The 20,057-nt window shown below is 35.8% G+C and overlaps 2 protein-coding genes across 2 annotated transcripts in view; both read right to left on the bottom strand.

Moving 5' to 3' along the window:
- LOC127843691 (metallophosphoesterase 1-like) overlaps window positions 1-20,057 on the bottom strand; it is a 220,691-nt gene that overhangs the window by 35,749 nt on the left and 164,885 nt on the right. The gene's annotated exons all lie outside the window — the stretch shown is intronic.
- Window positions 4,858-17,708, bottom strand: LOC127843693 (uncharacterized). Its single transcript, XM_052373414.1, has 3 exons — window positions 17,635-17,708; window positions 14,115-14,294; window positions 4,858-6,133 (listed from the first exon to the last, which is right to left on the bottom strand). Exons 1-3 carry the CDS (start codon window positions 17,704-17,706, stop codon window positions 6,044-6,046), a joined length of 342 nt encoding a protein of 113 aa, XP_052229374.1. The 5' UTR covers window positions 17,707-17,708; the 3' UTR covers window positions 4,858-6,043.

The raw sequence follows: 20,057 nt of genomic DNA on the forward strand, positions 1-20,057 counted from the left end.
CTGAAGAATGGACGGACTGACTGACGAACAGACAGATGGACAGTTCAAAAACTATATGCCACCCTTTAGGGGCATAAAAAAGTTATGGTGATAGTTAAAGTTTTCGGACGTACAGACAGATGCCATACATTTGACCTTGAAGGATGACCTTGACCTTTCACCTTTCAAAACGTGCAGCTCTATGAGATACACATGCATGCAAAATATCAAGTTGCATTTTTCAATATTGAAAAAGTGAAGGCGAATGTTCAAGTTTTCGGACGGACAGACAGACACCATATATTTGACCTTGAAGGATGACCTTGACCTTTCACTACTCAAAATGTGCAGCTTCATGAGATACACATGCGTGCCAAATATCAAGTTGCTATCTTCTATATTGAAAAAGTTATGGCCAATGTTAAGTTTTTGGACGGATGGACAGACGCCATATATTTGACATATGACCTTAAAGGATGACCTTGACCTTCACCTTTCACTACTGAAAATGTGCAGCTTCATGAGATACACATGCATGCAAACTATCAAGTTGCTATCTTCAATATTGAAAAAGTTATGGCCAATGTTATAGTTTTCAGACGGATGGACAGACACCATATATTTGACATTTGACCTTGAAGGATGACCTTGACCTTTCAAAATGAGCAGATCAATGAGATGCACATGAATGCCAAAAATCAAGTTGCTATGTTCAATATTGAAAAAGTTATGGCCATTAAAGTTAAAGACGTTAAAGACAGACTGACACACTGACTGACTGACGGACAGTTCAACTGCTATATGCCACCCTACTGGGGGCATAAAAAAGCATGCAAGGTTTTGTGGTGTCTCCCGAGTATCCTCCTCAGTATACATATCCTGACAGGACTACGCAGATATGCAGGCTGAACTGGAGCTACGTTGGAAGTATATTGCATAAGTCCCATTTTTGCATGACACAGGTCTTTCAAAACTTCATTGTGTCTTGTAAATGGAACACCAAACCATGATACTTTTGGATAGAAAATTGAAGTCACACTGTGTTATTTTTATAGCAAACTGGCTTGCAGGAAAGATTTTTAGACAAAATGTACGTTGCACATGTGTGGCTAGATAATCAAACAATTTCCTTTCTATCATGAGCACTATACTATTTCAGTAGCTTGTCGCGCTATGCAAGTCAAAAATGTCATTTACGGATAGGTTTTCATTCATCTCTTTCCCTAAAATTTGTGATATTTGATATCTGGAAAGCAATACTGTGTTATCAACTAAAGATAATGTTTAATAGTACATTCCGTCTTACCCTGATATGGAATACTGTTAAGGCCATCTTGGTTACACATTTAAATCCTGAGGGCAACAATGTGATAGTGGGATAGTACGATGGCGACAATGCGATTTTACGATGGCGACAATGTGATTGTACGATGGCAACAATGCGACAACTTGATAGTACGATGGCGACAATGTGATAGTACGATGGCGACAATGCAATAGTACGATGAACCATTACCATGCATTTTCGAACTCAGCCAAGCTATCATTAAAACAAATCTTCGCAAAAAGTTCCATGAAGATTGGACTATTACTGTGACTTCCGAAGTGTTAACAATAAAGAAAACTGCCCCGCCCCCTGGAGGCCATATTTTTAAACGGACCAGAACCATTTTCAAACGCAGCTGATCCATCATAAGAACAAATGTTCTGACCAAGTTTCAAGAAGATTGAACTATAAATGTGAATTCTAGAGTGTTAACAAGGTTTTACTATATCCTTATAATGAACACAGCCTCACTCTCTTGAGACAAATAATATGGCAAAGTTGTATGAAGCAGCCATGTTTTTCAATGAACCGGAATCATTTTAGAAATCAGCGGAGATAACATTAGAGCAAATGTTCTGGCCAAGTTTCATGAAGATTGGACTAAAAATAAGACTTTGAGTGTAACATGGTTTTACTATAGCCATAGAAGGAAAACTGCCCAGCCCTCTGGCAACAATGTTTTTCAACTGACCTTAATCATTTTCGAACTCAGCTGAGAAGTTATTGGGACAAATGCTCTATCACAGTTTCATGAAGTTTGGACAATCAATGTGTCTTTTAGAGTGTGAACAAGCTTTTTCTTTACTTTTACCTAGTGACCTAGTTTTTGACCTCATATGACCCAGTTTCGAACTCAACCAAGATATCTTTGAGACAAATCTTCTGACCCAGTTTCATAAAGATCAGACAATAAATTTGGCCCCTAAGAGTGTTTACAAGGCAAAATGTTGATGATGGACGACGCAAGACAGACGACGGGCAAAAGGTGATCCTAAAAGCTTACCATGAGCACGTTGTGCTCAGGTGAGCTAAAAAATATATGACTTTTTTGGAAGGGGTTATAATAAATAACTCAACACAAAATAATAAAGTTCAACAAAAGGTTTATTTAATAAAGCAAAAAATGAACATTATTGTGCAATAAATATATTTCATAGTTGAAGAATCAAAAGTTTCTGAACGACAACCAGAGAGACAAATACAATAGGTTGATCACCTGAATAAGAAAGATGCAGACTATGTTAGCTTTTGTGAATGCTTCTGTAGCTCGATCATCTTACTTATCATTAGAACAAAATTTAATCTTCTATTTCATTGCAAGTTTAGAACTCTGCATTGATGTCATTGAAGCAAGTTTCATTATGGTTGTGCAAACAAATTGACTTAATGAGTGTTAACAAGGTTTCATTACATTCCTATTTGGAAAACTGCCTTACTTGCGGCTATGTTTGTCAATAGACAGGAATCATTGAAAAACTTGGCCAAAATATCAATAGAAAACTATCATGTTCTGAGCTTAATTTATGATGATTGGATGGTAAAAAGTGGGACTTACAGTGTTCACAACGGTTTTTCTTTAACTTGACATAATTGACCTAGTTTTAAACCCAACATAATCCACTTTCAAACTTGGTCATAATATGACTTATATAAAATATTCTGAAAAATTTTCATGAAGATTTGTCATTACATCTTGCTTCTCAAGTATTTATCAGGTAATTGTTGACAACAGAAGACAAACAATGAACAAAAGAATGGACAAAAGGCGGTACCAATCCTCACCATGAGCACATTGCGCTAACGTGAGCCAAACACTTATCACAGTATCATATGCTTAAATAGCATCAAAATGGGGGAAAGTATAGCTTGAAAAACCATTTGGAATGGAAAAACATTCTTATCAATAAATGCACTCCACCAAATGTTTGTTCACATGAATAAGTTTTAAAAAAATGCTTCTGCAATAAAACGTTAACATTGACAAGTCCACAGTATATTGGAACATGGGCATTATTTTACAACAAGGCAGTTGCATGCCTGGTTAAATTGCAAGTTACAAAAATAATGTTAAAAGGACGGAAATACCTAAATATCACAGCTTAAGACCAATACATACAACAAATTGCATACATAACAAAATTAAGTACGGGTATCAAGTTGAAAGAAATTCCAATATAATATAAAGATTAGTATAAATGTAATAATCATCTATTAAAATGCATTCCGAAATTGCACTAATCATACAGCCTTCATTGCATCATATGATGCATTTTAAAAGTATGTCCTTGAAGAATTTATATAAGTTACATTTAACCCATTTATGCCTAGTGTCTAGAAAAAAGGCCTTGGCAAACAGCGTAGACCCAGATGAGACGCTGCATGATGTGGCGTCTCATCAGGGTCTGTGCTATTTGCTTAAAGGAATTTATGTAAGAAATATTCTAAATATAGAAATAAACATACTAGACATCCCTAATTTTGGAAATAAATTGATCCAATTTAGAAGGATGGGAGAGTCCACTAGGCATAAATGGGTTAATTTAGAAGCACACAGTATTATCCAGCCATACACAGTTCAACAAAACTATGAAGGTCAGTCCTGATCATGCAAGAGTGTAACAACAAGAGCTGTTGGTTGGTGTCAATAACAAAGAGACCCCCCAAAACATGTGAGAAGTTTCAATGGAGGAGTAATAAATTTGATCAACAATTAAGCTTAAAGCAAGAAAGACCAACTTTGATCACTTAACATTATTCAAATGATTTGATATGGTCAGAAATAAGAACTTTCTAAAAATTAATCACCGAGCCATTCAGGGGAAAAAATTGAAAGGAACAAATTTGAAGGTATATAATTTGTAATATGTATATTTGATTTATTAGTGTTAATAATTATTATAAAGAACATGTTCAACTTCATATATGTATATATAATATATATTAAACTGTGATATGTAAACTGTGTTACAAAATACTAAATAAATGCATGCCACACAAACAAATGGCACTGCCATTTTTTACACAATTAATAGTATAACAATAATGTGAAAACACAACATAATCAAAAAGAAAATTACATTCAAAAACAGTTATTGCTAAATTAAGTAGACAAAAAGGAGCTATTCTATTCAGAAGAAAATATGCTGAAATAAAAAAATATTGTGTAATCTTAGCAGCACTAAGTGAGTAAAATAATCTTCCATGACTACACGGTAATATCAGTCATTTCATATCTGAGATAATATATAAAAGTACATAATCTATAGAATGCTGTTAAAATAAAGTAAAAACATTATTATAACGTTTAACACTAGTCATATAATGAAGACTGTCAGGCCTAATGGCAAAATGTTTTTCAATGGACCAGAAACCATATACATGTATCACGAATGTGCCTTCTCTTCTATTTGATCAAGAGCTTTTGACCCCACATGACTCAATTTCAAAATCAACTGGACATTATTGGGTTAAATGTTCTGATGACTTAGCTTTATGAAGATTGCATGGGCAATACATGCAAAAACTGGGGTGTTCACAAGCTATTTTTTAAAATTTGACATAGTGATCTAGTTTTAACCCAATGTGACACAGTTTCAAACTAGGGTTTGATTTGATTGTGACAAGCATTTTAACTAAGCTTCATGAAGATTAGGCAATAAACTTGGCCTCCATTGTGTTCACAAACTTTGTCTTTAGTGACCTACAGTAATGATCTAGTTTTAAATCCCACATTGCCGATTCTTGAACTCCCCTATGTTTTTATTTGAATAAAAGAGTCATTTTTTACCATCTTTGGAAAATATGCCTGAGTTAATTTATAAAATTTATTCATAATTTTTCTAATTTGTCAACACATGGTACTTTCAAAAGTAAATATGGAAGTCCAAATCCACTGTCCATTTGAAAATCACCTGTTTGTAAAATTGTATTAAAACTTTCTTTTTATTTAGGAAAAAAAGGATATTTTTTTAAGTCTTGGTTCCCCAATTGGGTAAAAATACAAAGAAAAAGATGTGGATAAATGTTCTTACTAACTTCCATGAACAGAGGGTAGTAAATGTTTTCTCTATATTGATCTTAAGGTAAATGTTGTTGAAAACAACTGACAAAGGGCGATCACAAAAGTCAACCATAAGCCTAGAAGTTTGAACAATTGTCAGTCCCATGCTTATCTATTTATATAGTATTGTGTTCAAAGTAACTGTACACTATTATCAAATATTATATAAGCGAATATAATTCTTGGAAAAAATTTTGGTTTTGACTCCATTGCAATAGTATATTGTAAATTTGAAATGTTAAACCATTTTAATACTTACATAGTGTAAATCATTACAAAGCAGACAAGATAAATGGCGGAAATCCTACAACTTTAAATCACCAAGCTATTTAAATTGAGATTTCAAATTTATTACATTTTATTTCAATTTTCAAATAAGCACATATTAGTAGTTATATTTATAACAGTTAAGAAAAACTGAAGACAGGAGTTTTAAATTGATCATCAAAATAATTACATAATGAACTTGCTTTCTATCCGTAAGAATAAAAACTTTCTTAAAAATGCATTCATTTTCTTGATCTAAAAATATAAATTAAGTAGACGATTAATGATAACTAACAACAAAAATGATTTCTCCATATTTGTAAATGCTATAAAACAACACAATCAAATGAACATAATCATCATTGTCAATACTTTAAAGCAAATATTTTTTCTTGATTTTGCCACTGTCCTCATTGCACAACACAGGCTGAGCTCCCGTCCTTGCGTCTGCCCTCAGCCGACCGCACGGTCCGTCCATTCTGCATCTGAACCTGTTCTTGCTGTGAAGACAAAAAGGGAGACAACTCAGTCATGTACTACTTGCCATGCATACTACCAATCAGGTAACTCTTTGTGCTGATATCTAGCAAATTATTTGTGTGTTAAATGTTGAGCACATGCTGACAAATACGATATTCAAAAACCCATTTTAATTCTAAGAATATAATATTTTTAATTAATTGAAAGTGACCACTTGTAATTGTGTTTATAACCAGACGTCTGGGACAAACACCATTAACATAATACACAAATCAAAGATTGAGTTTCAAACTGTTACATCTGCTGTACAATTAAATCAAATACCTCATATCTATTTGGCTAAAGGTTTATTAAAATGCTCCTTGTGTTCTGCAATAACTGCTTGCTATTGCGCATTTTCAAGAAAGTAATCTAAAAACTAGCTCTTTGTTTTCAGGTGAAAATAGACTTTTCACGGATTGCGCTTTACTTGGCAAAAAAACACTTATACTTTGGTAAAATTAACCCAATTTTTGTTTCTTTCAATTATAAAGTCCATCTGGTAAGTGATGTTGAAAGGACTATACATATAAATTGGTAGTTTCAGTTTTCCAAAAGCTAGCTCATTCAGAGACCTGTCTATTAGTCTTAAACAGGCTAAGCTTGGTAATCTCAGCACAAAGTGTTACCTTCTGTGATTTGTTCATAGTACAGGAATTCGTGATATAAAAAGATAGCATGATTCAACTGAACATTTAACATTACATTTTATTGAGACAAGAGTTAAGCATTTATTACAATAAATTTGATCAAGTTTTACTACTAAAATAGGTCAATTTTAAAGGAAAGTAATTTAATATTAAGGATTATTATGGTTTAAACATCATATTCCAATATTTGAAATATTGTAAATAATCAGGAAACAAGCAAATTTGTTGAATTGATATCCCCCGCCAATATGCTTCTGGACACAAAAGAGTTATACTTGACACTCAAAAAAGCATTTTTTCAAGATACAAAGGGCCATTACACCTTTATTATCCAATGGTGTACAATGCCATTTGGCGTGCATCATCCTCATATCCATATATATACTAATACCAAGTTTCAATGAAATCCGCCAAAGCACTTCCAAGATATGGCTCCGGACACAAAAAAACATTTTTCCAAGATACACAGGGCCATAACTCTGTTAGTAACAGATGGTGTACAATGCCATTAGGCATGCATCATCCTCTTATCCATATATATACTCATACCAAGTTTCATTGAAATCCGCCAAAGCACTTCCAAGATATGGCTCCAGACACGAAAGTGACACTCAAAAAAGCATTTTTCAAGATACAAAGGGCCATAACTCCTGTATTATCCAATGGTGTACAATGCATGTGGCGTGCATCATCCTCTTATCCATATATATACTCATACCAAGTTTCAATGAAATCCGCCAAAGCACTTCCAAGATATGGCTTTGGACAAAAAAAAGCATTTTTCCACGATATAAAGGGCCATAACTCTGTTATTAACAGATGGTGTACAATGCCATTAAGTGTGAATTATCCTCTTATACATATATATACTCATACCAAGTTTCATTGAAATCCGCCAAAGCACTTCCAAGATATGGCTCTTGACACAAAAGTGCCGGACGGACGGACAGACGGACGGACGGACAACGCCAAAACAAAATTCCTCCGCCTATGGCGGGGGATAATAAACTTAAACTGTTATCATGTTTTTCATTAACTTACATAAATATTTATTTATATAAGTAAATACTTAGTTTAAGCCAAGAGTCTGCAAACTACAACACACACATACAAAGCAAAAAATGCATTCAGTTACTAATAAATATCATGTTAAATCAACCAAAAACACAATGGTGCTGGTTTTTAAACACAATGGTGCAGGTTTTTAAAGTTAAATGGCTTAACATATATGACATTTAAGTGTTTTAATATATTACACAATTATACTCATAGCGTAGTTCACATATATTCTTTATTCTATTCAGAATAGGTATCATGTTTTACATTAAGTGTTAATTTACTAGTTTAAAATTCAACAAAACTAAATAAACAAAACCAACAATTTCCATCTATAATGTGTATGTATTTGGACCTAATACAAGTACCAGTTGCTGAAAATGACAAATATCATTTAAAAAATAAATAACAATATATACATTTTTGCGCAACAATAGACAAATGAATACCTGAAAGAAAATCATTGAGGTCACTAAACATTCATGTAAATGCTATAAATGTTGCTTAATTAAAATACAATTAGTGTTATGCATAAATAGATCTTATGCCAAATGCGGTCAGCGTAGCTCCAGACCTCCCTGGGCTTTTGCACAGTCTAGTACCCAACTACACTGTCAGCAAGAAATTCAGGCAATGTTTTATAGTCTCATAAGAACAGGGTAGCTCAAGACCAGACTGCATAAATGCACAGACTGGCCTGAAGCTATGCGGGCCAGGTGTGGCATAAGACATATCTATATGGGTCGCGTATAGCATGAGACCAATCTGTACGGGCCACGTATAGCATGAGACCAATACGGGCCACGTATAGAAGGGCCACGTATAGCATGAGACCAATATGGGCCGCGTATAGCAGGAGACCAATCTATACGGGCCGCGTATAGCATGAGACCAATCTACACGGGCCGTGTATAGCATAAGACCAATCTGTGTGGGCCGGGTATAGCATAAAACCAATCTATACGGGCAACGTATAGCATGAGACCAATCTATGCGGGCAGCGAATAGCATGAGACCAATCTGTGTGGGCCACTTATGGCATGAGACCAACCTATTCGGGCCAAATATGGCATGATACCAAGCTATGAGGGATACGTATGGCATGAGACCAACCTATGTGGGCTCCAAATGGCATGATACCAAGCTATGAGGGCCATGTATGACTTGAGACCAAGCTATGAGGGCCACTTATGGCATGAGACCAAGCTATGCAGGCCTCATATGGCACGAGACCAACCTATGCGGGCCCCATATGGCATGATACCAAGCTTAGGATGTGGTCTGCGCATGGCATGAGACCAAGCTATGAGGGACCCGTATAGCATAAGACCAATCTGTGTGGGCCCGTATGGCATGAGACCAACCTATGTGGGCCCCATATGGCATGAAACCAAGCTATGATGTCCGCGCATGGCATGAGACCAAGCTATGAGGGCCACGTATGACTTGAGACCAAGCTATGAGGGCCACGTATGACTTGAGACCAAGCTATGCAGGCCTCATATGGCATGAGACCAAGCTATGCGGGCCCCATATGGCATGAGACCAAGCTATGCGGGCCACGTATGGCATGAGACCAAGTTTTGAGGTCCGCGTATGGCATGAGACCAAGCTATGCAGGCCTGGTATGGCATCAGACCAAGCTATGTGGGCCACATATGGCATGAGACCTACCTATGCGGGTCCCGTATGGAATGAGACCAAGCTATGCGGGCCACGTATGGAATGAGACCAAGCTATGACGGCCCCGTATGGAATGAGACCAAGCTATGCGGGCCACGTATGGAATGAGACCAAGCTATGCGGGCCACTTATGGCATGAGACCAAGCTATGCGGGTCTTGTATGGCATAAGACCAAGCTATGATGGCCCCGTGTGGCATGAGACCAAGCTATGTGGGCTGGGTATGGCATGAGACCAAGCTATGTGGGCCACGTATGGCATGAGACCAATCTATGTGGGCCACGTATGGCATGAGACCAAGCTTTGTGGGCCACGTATGGCATGAGACCAAGCTATACTGGCCCCATATGGCATGAGACCAACTTATGCAGGCCACGTATGGCATGAGACCAAGCTATTCAGGCCATGAATGGCATGAGACCAAGCTATGCCTGCCACGTATGGCATGAGACCAAGCTATGCGGGCCAGGTATTGCATGAGACCAATCTATGCGGGCCACGTATGGCATGAGACAAAGCTATGAGGTCCGTGTATGGCATGAGACCAATCTATGAGGGCCCCGTATGGAATGAGACCAAGCTACGCGGGCCCCATATGGCATGAGACCAACCTATGAGGGCCCTATATGGCATGAGACCAAGCTATGCGAGCAACGTATGGAATGAGACCAAGCTATGAAAGCCACGTATAAAACAACTGTAGTGGATCCAGTGTGGCTGGAATGTTATTCAGGTAAATTTTGCATAAATTTTGGATTCGTTGCAGCCCTATATGGAATGAGACCAATCTATGTGGGCAGCGTATGGCATGAGACCAATTTATGCTGGCCTGATATGGCATGAGACCAATATGTGCGGGCCGGATATGGCATGAGACCAATCTATGCGGGCCACATACGGTATGAGGCCAATCTGTGCGGGGCGGGTATTGCATGAGACCAATCTATGCAGGCTGGATATGGCATGAGACTAATCTATGTGGAAAGTGTATGGCATGAGACAAAGCTATTCAGGCCCCGTATGGCATGAGACCAATCTATGCGGGCCCAGTATGGCATGAGACCAATCTATGCGAGCCCAGTATGGCATGAGACCAATCTATGCGGGCTGTGTATGGCATGAGACAAAGCTATTCAGGCCCTGTATGGCATGAGACCAATCTATGCGGGCCCAGTATGGCATGAGACCAATCTATGCGGGCCCAGTATGGCATGAGACCAATCTATGCCGGCCCAGTATGGCATGAGACCAATCTATGCGGGCCGTGTATGGCACGAGACCAATCTATGCGGGCCCAGTATGGCATGAGACCAATCTATGCGGGTCGCGTATGGCATGAGACCAATCTATGCGGGCATCAAATGTCATAAGACCCATTTTCCTGGGACTAGGATCATTTGTTGTGTTAGTACAGCAAATTTTTGGCTCTTGACACAGTTCCAAGTGACTCATCTTTTTCTAAGAGGTCATCATTATAATTATACAATTAAAAAGTTGCAAAAAAAAAACAGATTGCAGCCGCCATTCATGCATTAAGGACATTGCCATGTTAATATTTGCAACCTATCAATCTATAGCAATGAGTTGATTATCACATGACAAATCAACAATGTTTACTTACAAGAAAATATTGTTTTCACGTCTTATGAAAAATCCGTCTATCCATTTGTTGTTTTCAATTCTTAGAAACTTGTATGACCCTCACAGTATTGAACCAAAAGCAACCAAACATTGAAGCTAAAACAAAAAGAAATTTATAAGAAGACTTAACGCAAGAGCTTTAAAGCATTACCATGACATGAAATCAGGTTTTTAACATTTTAAAAGTTAATTTTCTTCAATAAACTTCACAAAATTATGATAAATTTCCATTTCCACTTCCTTCAAAATTCAGCACAATTCCAGTTACCATTAATGATGGAAACTGTTTTTTTAAGAACATAGTCTTTGACCATTCTGATCCTGATTACAAACTTCATTTAAGTTTGCTGTAATTAAAGTTTCATCAAGGTTGGTCAATGCCGCAGATTTTCAACTTAATTCAAAATTATGTAAAAATACTTACTATTGAGAAAAAGATGAAGTGACCCCAGAGGGGGCAATCACTTAATTTATAAACAATACACATTGACACACAGTTTTGTTTGTAATATTACTAAATTTAATCTAATTAAATCTAATTGTGCTAGCCAACCTTCCACAGAAGAATTGACTTCGATCATTATCTGATTGAAATTTCAATAAACTTTCCTATCATATGCACACACATTTGTCCTGTTTTATTGTTTTAAATTAAAACGTTGCTACTCAAGGTGGTCAAAAAGACTTTATAGCAGGATAGACACAATTTGATTAATTGTTACTTATACAACAATTTGTGTCTTAAGGAATGGAAAGGCATAATGGTGTTGTCAAAGAAATGCACACCATGGTCAAAACATGTTCTGTTTTAAAATAACATGTTTGTTACAGTTTAAAACAAACATATTAAAGAACAGAACATATTGTCTGTTGTTTTGCTTATTGTTTTTCTGCTCCCATGTTTATAGGTGTGTATTAGCTAGCCACTGATGTTTTGTTTATTTTTTTAAGATATTCTAACAAAACATTAAAAACAGAAACATATACTATGCACTGCAAACAAACAAAAAATCTAAAAAGTAATCCTCACACAATTTAAAAGCATTGAAATTGGATGTTGTAAACATAGTGATGAAAAGTATATCAATGGAGACAAGATGGATATGACAGCCCCAAAATGCTCTTCTGAGTTCAAGGTTCACTTATTGTTGAAGACTTGACCTAGTGACCTAGTTTTTCACAGAACTTGACCAATATTCATACAAGGCCTGGATATAGTCAAGATTAACAGTTTGACTAGGTTTTATGAAGATTGAGTCACAAATGTGGCTTCTAGACTTGTTCTAAAACATTTTTCTAAGATTTTACCTCATGACCTACTTTTATGGTGGATATGACCAAGATTCAAACCAAGCCTCGATATTGTCAAGATAACAAGTCTTACAAAGTTTCATCAAGATTGAGTCATAAATGTGGCTCCTGAATCAGAAATATAGTTTTTTTAAGATTTAACCTAATGACCAAGTTTTTGGACATGTGTGACACAGATTTGCAATGTGCTGGATACTGTCAAGACAAATTGTATGACCCAGTTTCATAAAGAGTAATTAGTAACAACCTTTTTTCATGATTTGATCTGATGACATAGTGTTTAGAGGCATGTGACTCAGATTTGAACAGGGCCTATAGTCAAGATAAACATTCTGAATAAGTTTCAACAAGCTAAAATAATAAATATAACTTGTGAAGAATTAAGAGGTTTTTCAAAATGTGACCTAGTGACCTAGTTTTTGCATTAACAATGTGGTATTCTGAATTTAACAAGCTTAAGGTTGATGATGCGCAGTAGCTCGCCATAAGCACTTCAGGTCAGCTCAAAACAGTAGACTACAAGGTGCAAATAAATGATGCATATAATTTGGTGCGCAAATAAAACTTATAAGACAGATTTCAGACGTCATAAGCCTATACAGATGGTGCCCCTAGGCAACTCACATGATGCAGTTTCCTTGGGTAAGATTTACCCGATAGCAGGCTGCTGCTTTTAGAATGGTGCATCCTAGTCTGATGCATGTAAGGCGCTAATTCTACGGAGCCAAGTGAGTCAGCGTCACTCTCTCTGCGCTTCTGATGTCAATTAAAACGCATGCACTTGTCATTAAATGCAGCAAGAAAATGATATATTTTTTTTCAAAGATTAGTTTTTAAGAATCATTATTTTGGTGTAACTAAAGTATATTAAAATATGATACTTGTAGATTAAAATGTTTGAATTTTAATTAGTCACATAATATTGATTCGATTTCAATAGCATCAAAGGTTAAAACCTGTAACAAAAGTAGCAGGTTGGTAAGGAAATATACCGGTAAGCTTATCAGAAGTTTTGCTGTAGTTTTGACAGGTGTAAAAGCCCTGTGACTAACGAAATAGAGTATTGTGTGCTGTATGGTTTGATACCTGTGAGAGAAACGCTGCTGAAATCTTTTTAATGATGTGATTGGGAAAGTGACTACATTGAAAATGTTGTTATACAGTGTTGGTTATTTGTCTAAAAAATAATTTATTTTTTCATCTTTAAAAAGCTTTTGTTATCCCGGTCTCAGGGAGTGGTTTATTTCCTTAAAATTCCTTTTACTGGCAACACTAAATAATGGCGCAAAACAAAACAAAAATAAATCCGAACATTCAAACAAGGACTAATATGGTTTGTGCAAGATCTTAAGACAAAATACTACCAGAATGCATGTAGACAGTGGTGTAAAACTTGCAGCCCCCTGCAAACAAGCCATGCTGGGAACACACAAACGGAACAAAAGGTTTAAAATAGATATTGAACAAAGGTAAACTGAAAAAGAGAACCAATCCATTTCAAACATACAGGCTATACAAAACATTGCAATTGTAAAGAAACGGGAACAGGTTAAAATCCAACATGTGCAAACAAGATATCAAAGCAAAAGCTGTGAGGGTTCCATACACTTGATAGTCTTACATCCATAAAGGATTTGGATCGCGTAAGTTGAAGATCTTTGTGATGCAGATGCTTGACTTTCTCGTATGTAATCATTCCGCCATTTTGTTCGGCCTCATTACATAGATCGTCTTCCTCCTCACCAAAGGCATAGATGCTTATCACGTCATCCTCAACATTTGTATTCTTATGCTTTTTATTCTGTAAGGTAATAAGTCCACTTTCAATGACAAAATTTGCAGCCATGCGTTTGTTTATTCAAATGACTGGCTATCCTTGTCTTAGACCACTAAAGGCTGCTTTCAATCCATCAATTTCCTTAGGGCTTCACAAGTTCACAGAAATCATCTAATTAATAAAGCACAACATTTTAAACAGTTCCCACAAGTTTGCAAAGCAAGAAAATTATAAGGCTAAAATCAACAAGTATTTGCATTTTGGGGTTCACAAACACTAAGGGTCTATATGATGGTATGTCTAAAACAAAGTCTCCAAAACGAATAAACAAATTAAATGATGCAAAATTTAAACAAGAGCTCCACAGATGGAGACAGATGTCCCCAGACAAGGCCTTGACACCAAACCCTCAATCCTTTGATGACATATCAAACGGAAACCAATTGGACACTTGACCTAATGACCTCAATTTAAACAGGGTCATCCACTGTCCAAGGCCAATGAACATGGAAAGTATCAAGCCAATCAGTCATTTCGTTGATGAGTTATTTATCATAAATAATCTGGTGTACCGACCGTCTGACATCAAGCAAAACAATATACCCCCTCTTCTTCGAAAGGGGGCATAATAAATAAATTGCAAATACATATTGCACTATAGCCAAAACCATGAGTTTGATGGTCATTTACACACTTGTTCCTTATAAACCCCTAACATTTCTTGTTTTCTAATGTGTTAATTTAACCTATAACAGATAAAGTGTTATTTACTGTTATTTAAACAGTTAAACATAGTCAACTTAAAAAACAAGAAACCGTCGGAGATGGGTTATGCTCCCCAAAGGTTTTTTTTGTCACAATATTGCACTATATATTAAGATAAAAGGAAACGTCTTGAGGGCACATTAGTTGGGGGGGACAAGAATTTTTTTATAGAAAATTTCAAAGAGCCTTTATCGAAAATTTCAAAGAGCCATAACTCTGTGAAAAATCATCCGACCAGAACCTGCTGATAATATGCACATCTCCTCTTGGTAGTGAAGCTTCCCATAAAGTTTCATTGACTATATATAAATTTTAAGGGAGCATAAAAAGCACACAAGAGGGCTTAAAGGCCCGCCATTGCTCACCTGAGACACAAAGGAACTGAACTGTTCTGAGCAGCTTTGAGATGTTTCCATTACCATTTTAGAAATCTGCCAAGACATTATTAACCCATTTATGCCTAGTGGACTCTCCCATCCTTCTAAATTGGATCAATTTATTTCCAAAATTAGGGATGTCTATTTTTATATTTAAAATATTTCTTACATAAATTCCTTTAAGCAAACAGCGCAGACCCTGATGAGATGACGCATGATGCGGCGTCTGATCTGGGTCTACGCTGTTTTCTAAGGCCTTATTTCTAGACGCTAGGCATAAATGGGTTAAAACAAATGTTTGGAGATAGTTACATGCTGAGTTGTCTTAAAGTTTTTCACAATTTACATATATAAAGGAAATAAATTTCCCATAATGCTGGGTCAATGTTCACAGCAGGGTAATGTTTAAAAAAAACTGGTAGCAGGCAACCATGGAATGTTACGCTTCAAATACCAAACCTTAGGGCCTTGCAATTTTATAGGATTTTTTGTTTATGTTTTCACTATTTTTGTAAAAAGAATACAAATTACCCCTAGGGTGAGGCCAATTTTGACCCCAGAGTCATGATATGAACAAGCTTGGTAGTGGACCATGTTATAATGTTATATGCCAAACATATTAACACTTACCAAATACTAAACCTCTGACCATTGTGATTGAAGAGAAGATAAGATTTGTGAAGATTTGTTATATATATATATTAAGTTCAGGTGTTACCTTCAAATGAAATGGAGCAAAGCAAAATGAACAACTTTGAAAGAGGGTCACCCAAGGATCATTCCTGTGACTTCCGTTAAAATCTGTCTTGTGTTTTTGACGAGAATTTGAAAGAAGAAAACGTTTAAGCACACAATTACACACACACGCAAACAAGCATCTGTATGCATGCACTGATGGACAACAGACAGCACTGTATCCTACACTGATGGACGACAGACAGCACTGTAACCTACACTGATGGACAACAGACAGCACTGTATGCATGCACTGATGGACAACAAACAGCACTGTATGCATGCACTGATGGACAACAGACAGCACTGTATGCATGCACTGATGGACAACAGACAGCACTGTATGCATGCACTGATGGACAACAGACAGCACTGTATGCATGCACTGATGGACAACAGACAGCACTGTATGCATGCACTGATGACAACAGACAGCACTGTATCCTAAAAGTTCCGGATGAGTACTTAACGCTCAGGTGAGCTAGTAAGACTATAGTTAAAGGTGAGGTGATACAATTTGGACCAAATGGAAAGTGTGACATGCCATAATTATACCAAATAAATGAGTTACACATGCTGCATGCAAAGTGAACATTATTTTATTATACATGTACACATGTACATACAGTATATAATATTCACATACCACATATTATGAGAAGAACTCTATAAGGACAATAATGCATGTAAATAATGTACCCATTATATGTTTATGTTTAGAAACCTCTCAAGTTAAAGCAGTTTGACTCATACACACATCTCTACACTTATTCCTTAGTGATTAACGAAACAGTTATTCAAGGCTTGGTTAATTTAAGTTCAATTCTTTGTGTTACGTCATTAATTCTGAGTAATGATTATATGCCTGTGTATCTTAAATAGTGATACATGTATTGTAATTGTTTACACCAAGATTTACTTTCAAGGTGTTCAGCATCTATGACATTCTGCTTTTAAAGTTCTTACATCTAAGTGATTGCATAAATCAGGCATTGACATTTGTATCATGCTTGCTATTGATTATAAGAAAATATGTGGTAACAGTGCATGCATTGTTCTGCCTAAGTGCTAGAGTATGGGTGGTACAAGGTACATGTCAACTCTGCCACAATTACTCCCCTCACTCACTTTTGATTTCTAAACAAGACACCGCACTTTCATTTAAATATTTTGGCATTCCTTGGTGGTCCCTGGTGACTGAAGTCTTGACAAAAATATGTATACCTCTTTCGTTTTGATTTCTTAAAAAAGAGGTTTTTGCAAGCTGGGTTCTAGATTGAGATGTCTTAAAACTACAATATCTCTTGGACATGTTGTACTATCAGGACACCAATCGAAAACGTTCATATTTGATGCGTTGTTATCAGTCATAACTAAACTGTATTCAATGCAAAGCAAGAGGAATAAGGTGGTGTGAGTTTGTGTTTTTGCTATGAGTATAAACAAATTGCATTCAAGACAGTTACGTGGGTACTTGGGTGCCTTACACTGATGTCATTAGCATCAGCGTTTATAGGCTGACTAGCTCTTCTTTCTTGTAGATATTTCTCAGCTTTCATGATCTATGGAGATATAAACATGGAGCTGTAATGACTTGTGTCATGCGAAAATGGGTTTTATGCCCTATGCAGCCACCATAGCTCCATCAGCCCAGCATGGTCTGGAGCTAACCTGTTGCTTTTGAGACCACGAAACTTTGTCTGACCATATAGCGGCCACATTTGGCAAAACACCCATTTTCGCATGACATGGTTCTAATAATAACCACTAAATTGTCATGAGCTACTTTCTACAAGGTCTTATTTTCTAAGATAAACATAAAATAAAAATACTGAAAACAATCACAACAACTATAAGACTGGAAAACACTTTATAAACAATTGTGATAACATGTAGGATGAGTTGTGAACAGTTATTTCTTTTATGCTTTCCTGTGGTTTATAGAAATAATATCAGTGATTAAAAATTTCATTGCATTTTTTTGAAGTCATGATACTCAATCTGGAAAATTAAATTTAACTCTTTGAAAAGGTAAACAAACAGCAGATAAGCATAAAATGTAGCTATTGGTTTCCGTTGATTTATGATTTTTTTTATTGATTGATTATCATAGAAAAAATATTTTTTCACTCATGAAATATTGCTTCTCTGATCACTCATCAATCAACATTGATAATCAACAAAAACAACAAAATCCTGTATACTTCAGTAAAGGAACAACATGTCAAGACTTGGCAGGTCCACAGTTCCTAACACAAGGTCAGAGTTTGATCTGTTCATCTGAGGCTTATGTTGTTAATGATGCTGATTAAATTGACAAATATACTAGAGGAGACAAAACAAGATGAAGTTTAATATGTCACATGGGATACATCATTGTTATCTTGGGATAATATTGGCAGATCATAGACGGTGGTATCTAATAAAAACATTTAATAAATACATATATAATTATAGGTAAACCACCAAACTGCAACTTCAAGTCTAAAATGAGGGCGTGAAATTTATTGTAAGTGATAATGATTTTGTTTTTTCATGTATGCAATTCCAGAACCATTTACTTCTATAAATCTATTAAAGAAAATGTTTCCTTACGTTAGACTTTTTGATAGCTCATATAAGAATGGAAAGATTTAAGCCTTTGTTCGTTGCTGGTGGAGAGTAGCCCAGTACATATGAGGCATATTAATATTTAATAGTATTTTGTAGATCAAGAACTGGTAATGCTATAATGTAGGACTTGTTATAGCGCAATACTGCAACTGGTGGGTGGGGTATTTTCTGCTCAAGAGAAAAGCTACACATACCAATTCTCTGCCCTGTAAAACAAGTTATAGACATAAGTGACAGTAATTGGATAAGTAAAAGCACATGGCATTCACTATCAAGTGCTTTCACTAAATCTTAATTGAAACAGTCTCACGTACTCTCATGGGTAAGGACATAATTTAGTAACATGATGATGATGATATTATAGTGAAATGTATATAAGATATTCTGTGATTAGTCACCAATAATGTAATACTTCAAAACTAATTTCTGTTTTATAAATAATCTTTTGGGAAATTTCTGCTGTTATAAGGCAACTAAACTATATAAGATGATTGGCAATTATAATTTAAAATAGTATTAAAATACAATTATAAATAAATAAATATTAACAACAGAGTAACTTCCCATTATGAGTTTGGACTTACTTTATTTCAGATTGATTTCTATAAAAGCTTATTTAGGCTTATTATATTACCACACTTTATAATAAGATGTTTGAGGCCTGCACCAGTGAGTTGTTAACCCTTTGCATGCTGGGTAATTTGTTGTCTGCTAAAATGTTGTCTGCTGAATTTCTAAAATAAGCATTTTCTTTGATTTTTTCAAAGAATACTATCAGAAAAGCAAACAGTTTGGATCCTGATGAGACGCCACGTTCTGTGGCGTCTCATCGGATCCAAACTGTTTGCAAAAGCCTTCAAATTTGGTTCCAGCACTGAAAAGAGTTAATATCTGATAAGCATTGTATAAATTAAATTAACAACAGACCACTAAAGGCAAAGCAAGCTCCATCATCTACAAACAGAGATTAACCGTATTAAGTTATTTATCTATAAATGAAAGAAGTCTTTGCATTCAATAAACTAAAGAAGGATTCATTTACATTTTGTTCAATCTTATCCATATAAAACAATGAAGGTGACTTTTTAATTGATAATACAAATTGACCATTTTGTTGTTTTTAAAAATAAATTTAAATAAAAATACACAAGGTAAATTGTACTACAATGATCATTATTTATGGAGGAAGGCATATGCTTTTGATTCTTAACTCTTAAAGCTTATCATTATTTTCAAAATAGACTCAGCCAATATGGATATATGTACAGGTTACCAATTATTATGCTGACAATGGTCA

This window comes from Dreissena polymorpha, chromosome 9, assembly GCF_020536995.1.
Source record: "Dreissena polymorpha isolate Duluth1 chromosome 9, UMN_Dpol_1.0, whole genome shotgun sequence".
Taxonomy (NCBI): Eukaryota; Metazoa; Mollusca; class Bivalvia; order Myida; family Dreissenidae; genus Dreissena; species Dreissena polymorpha.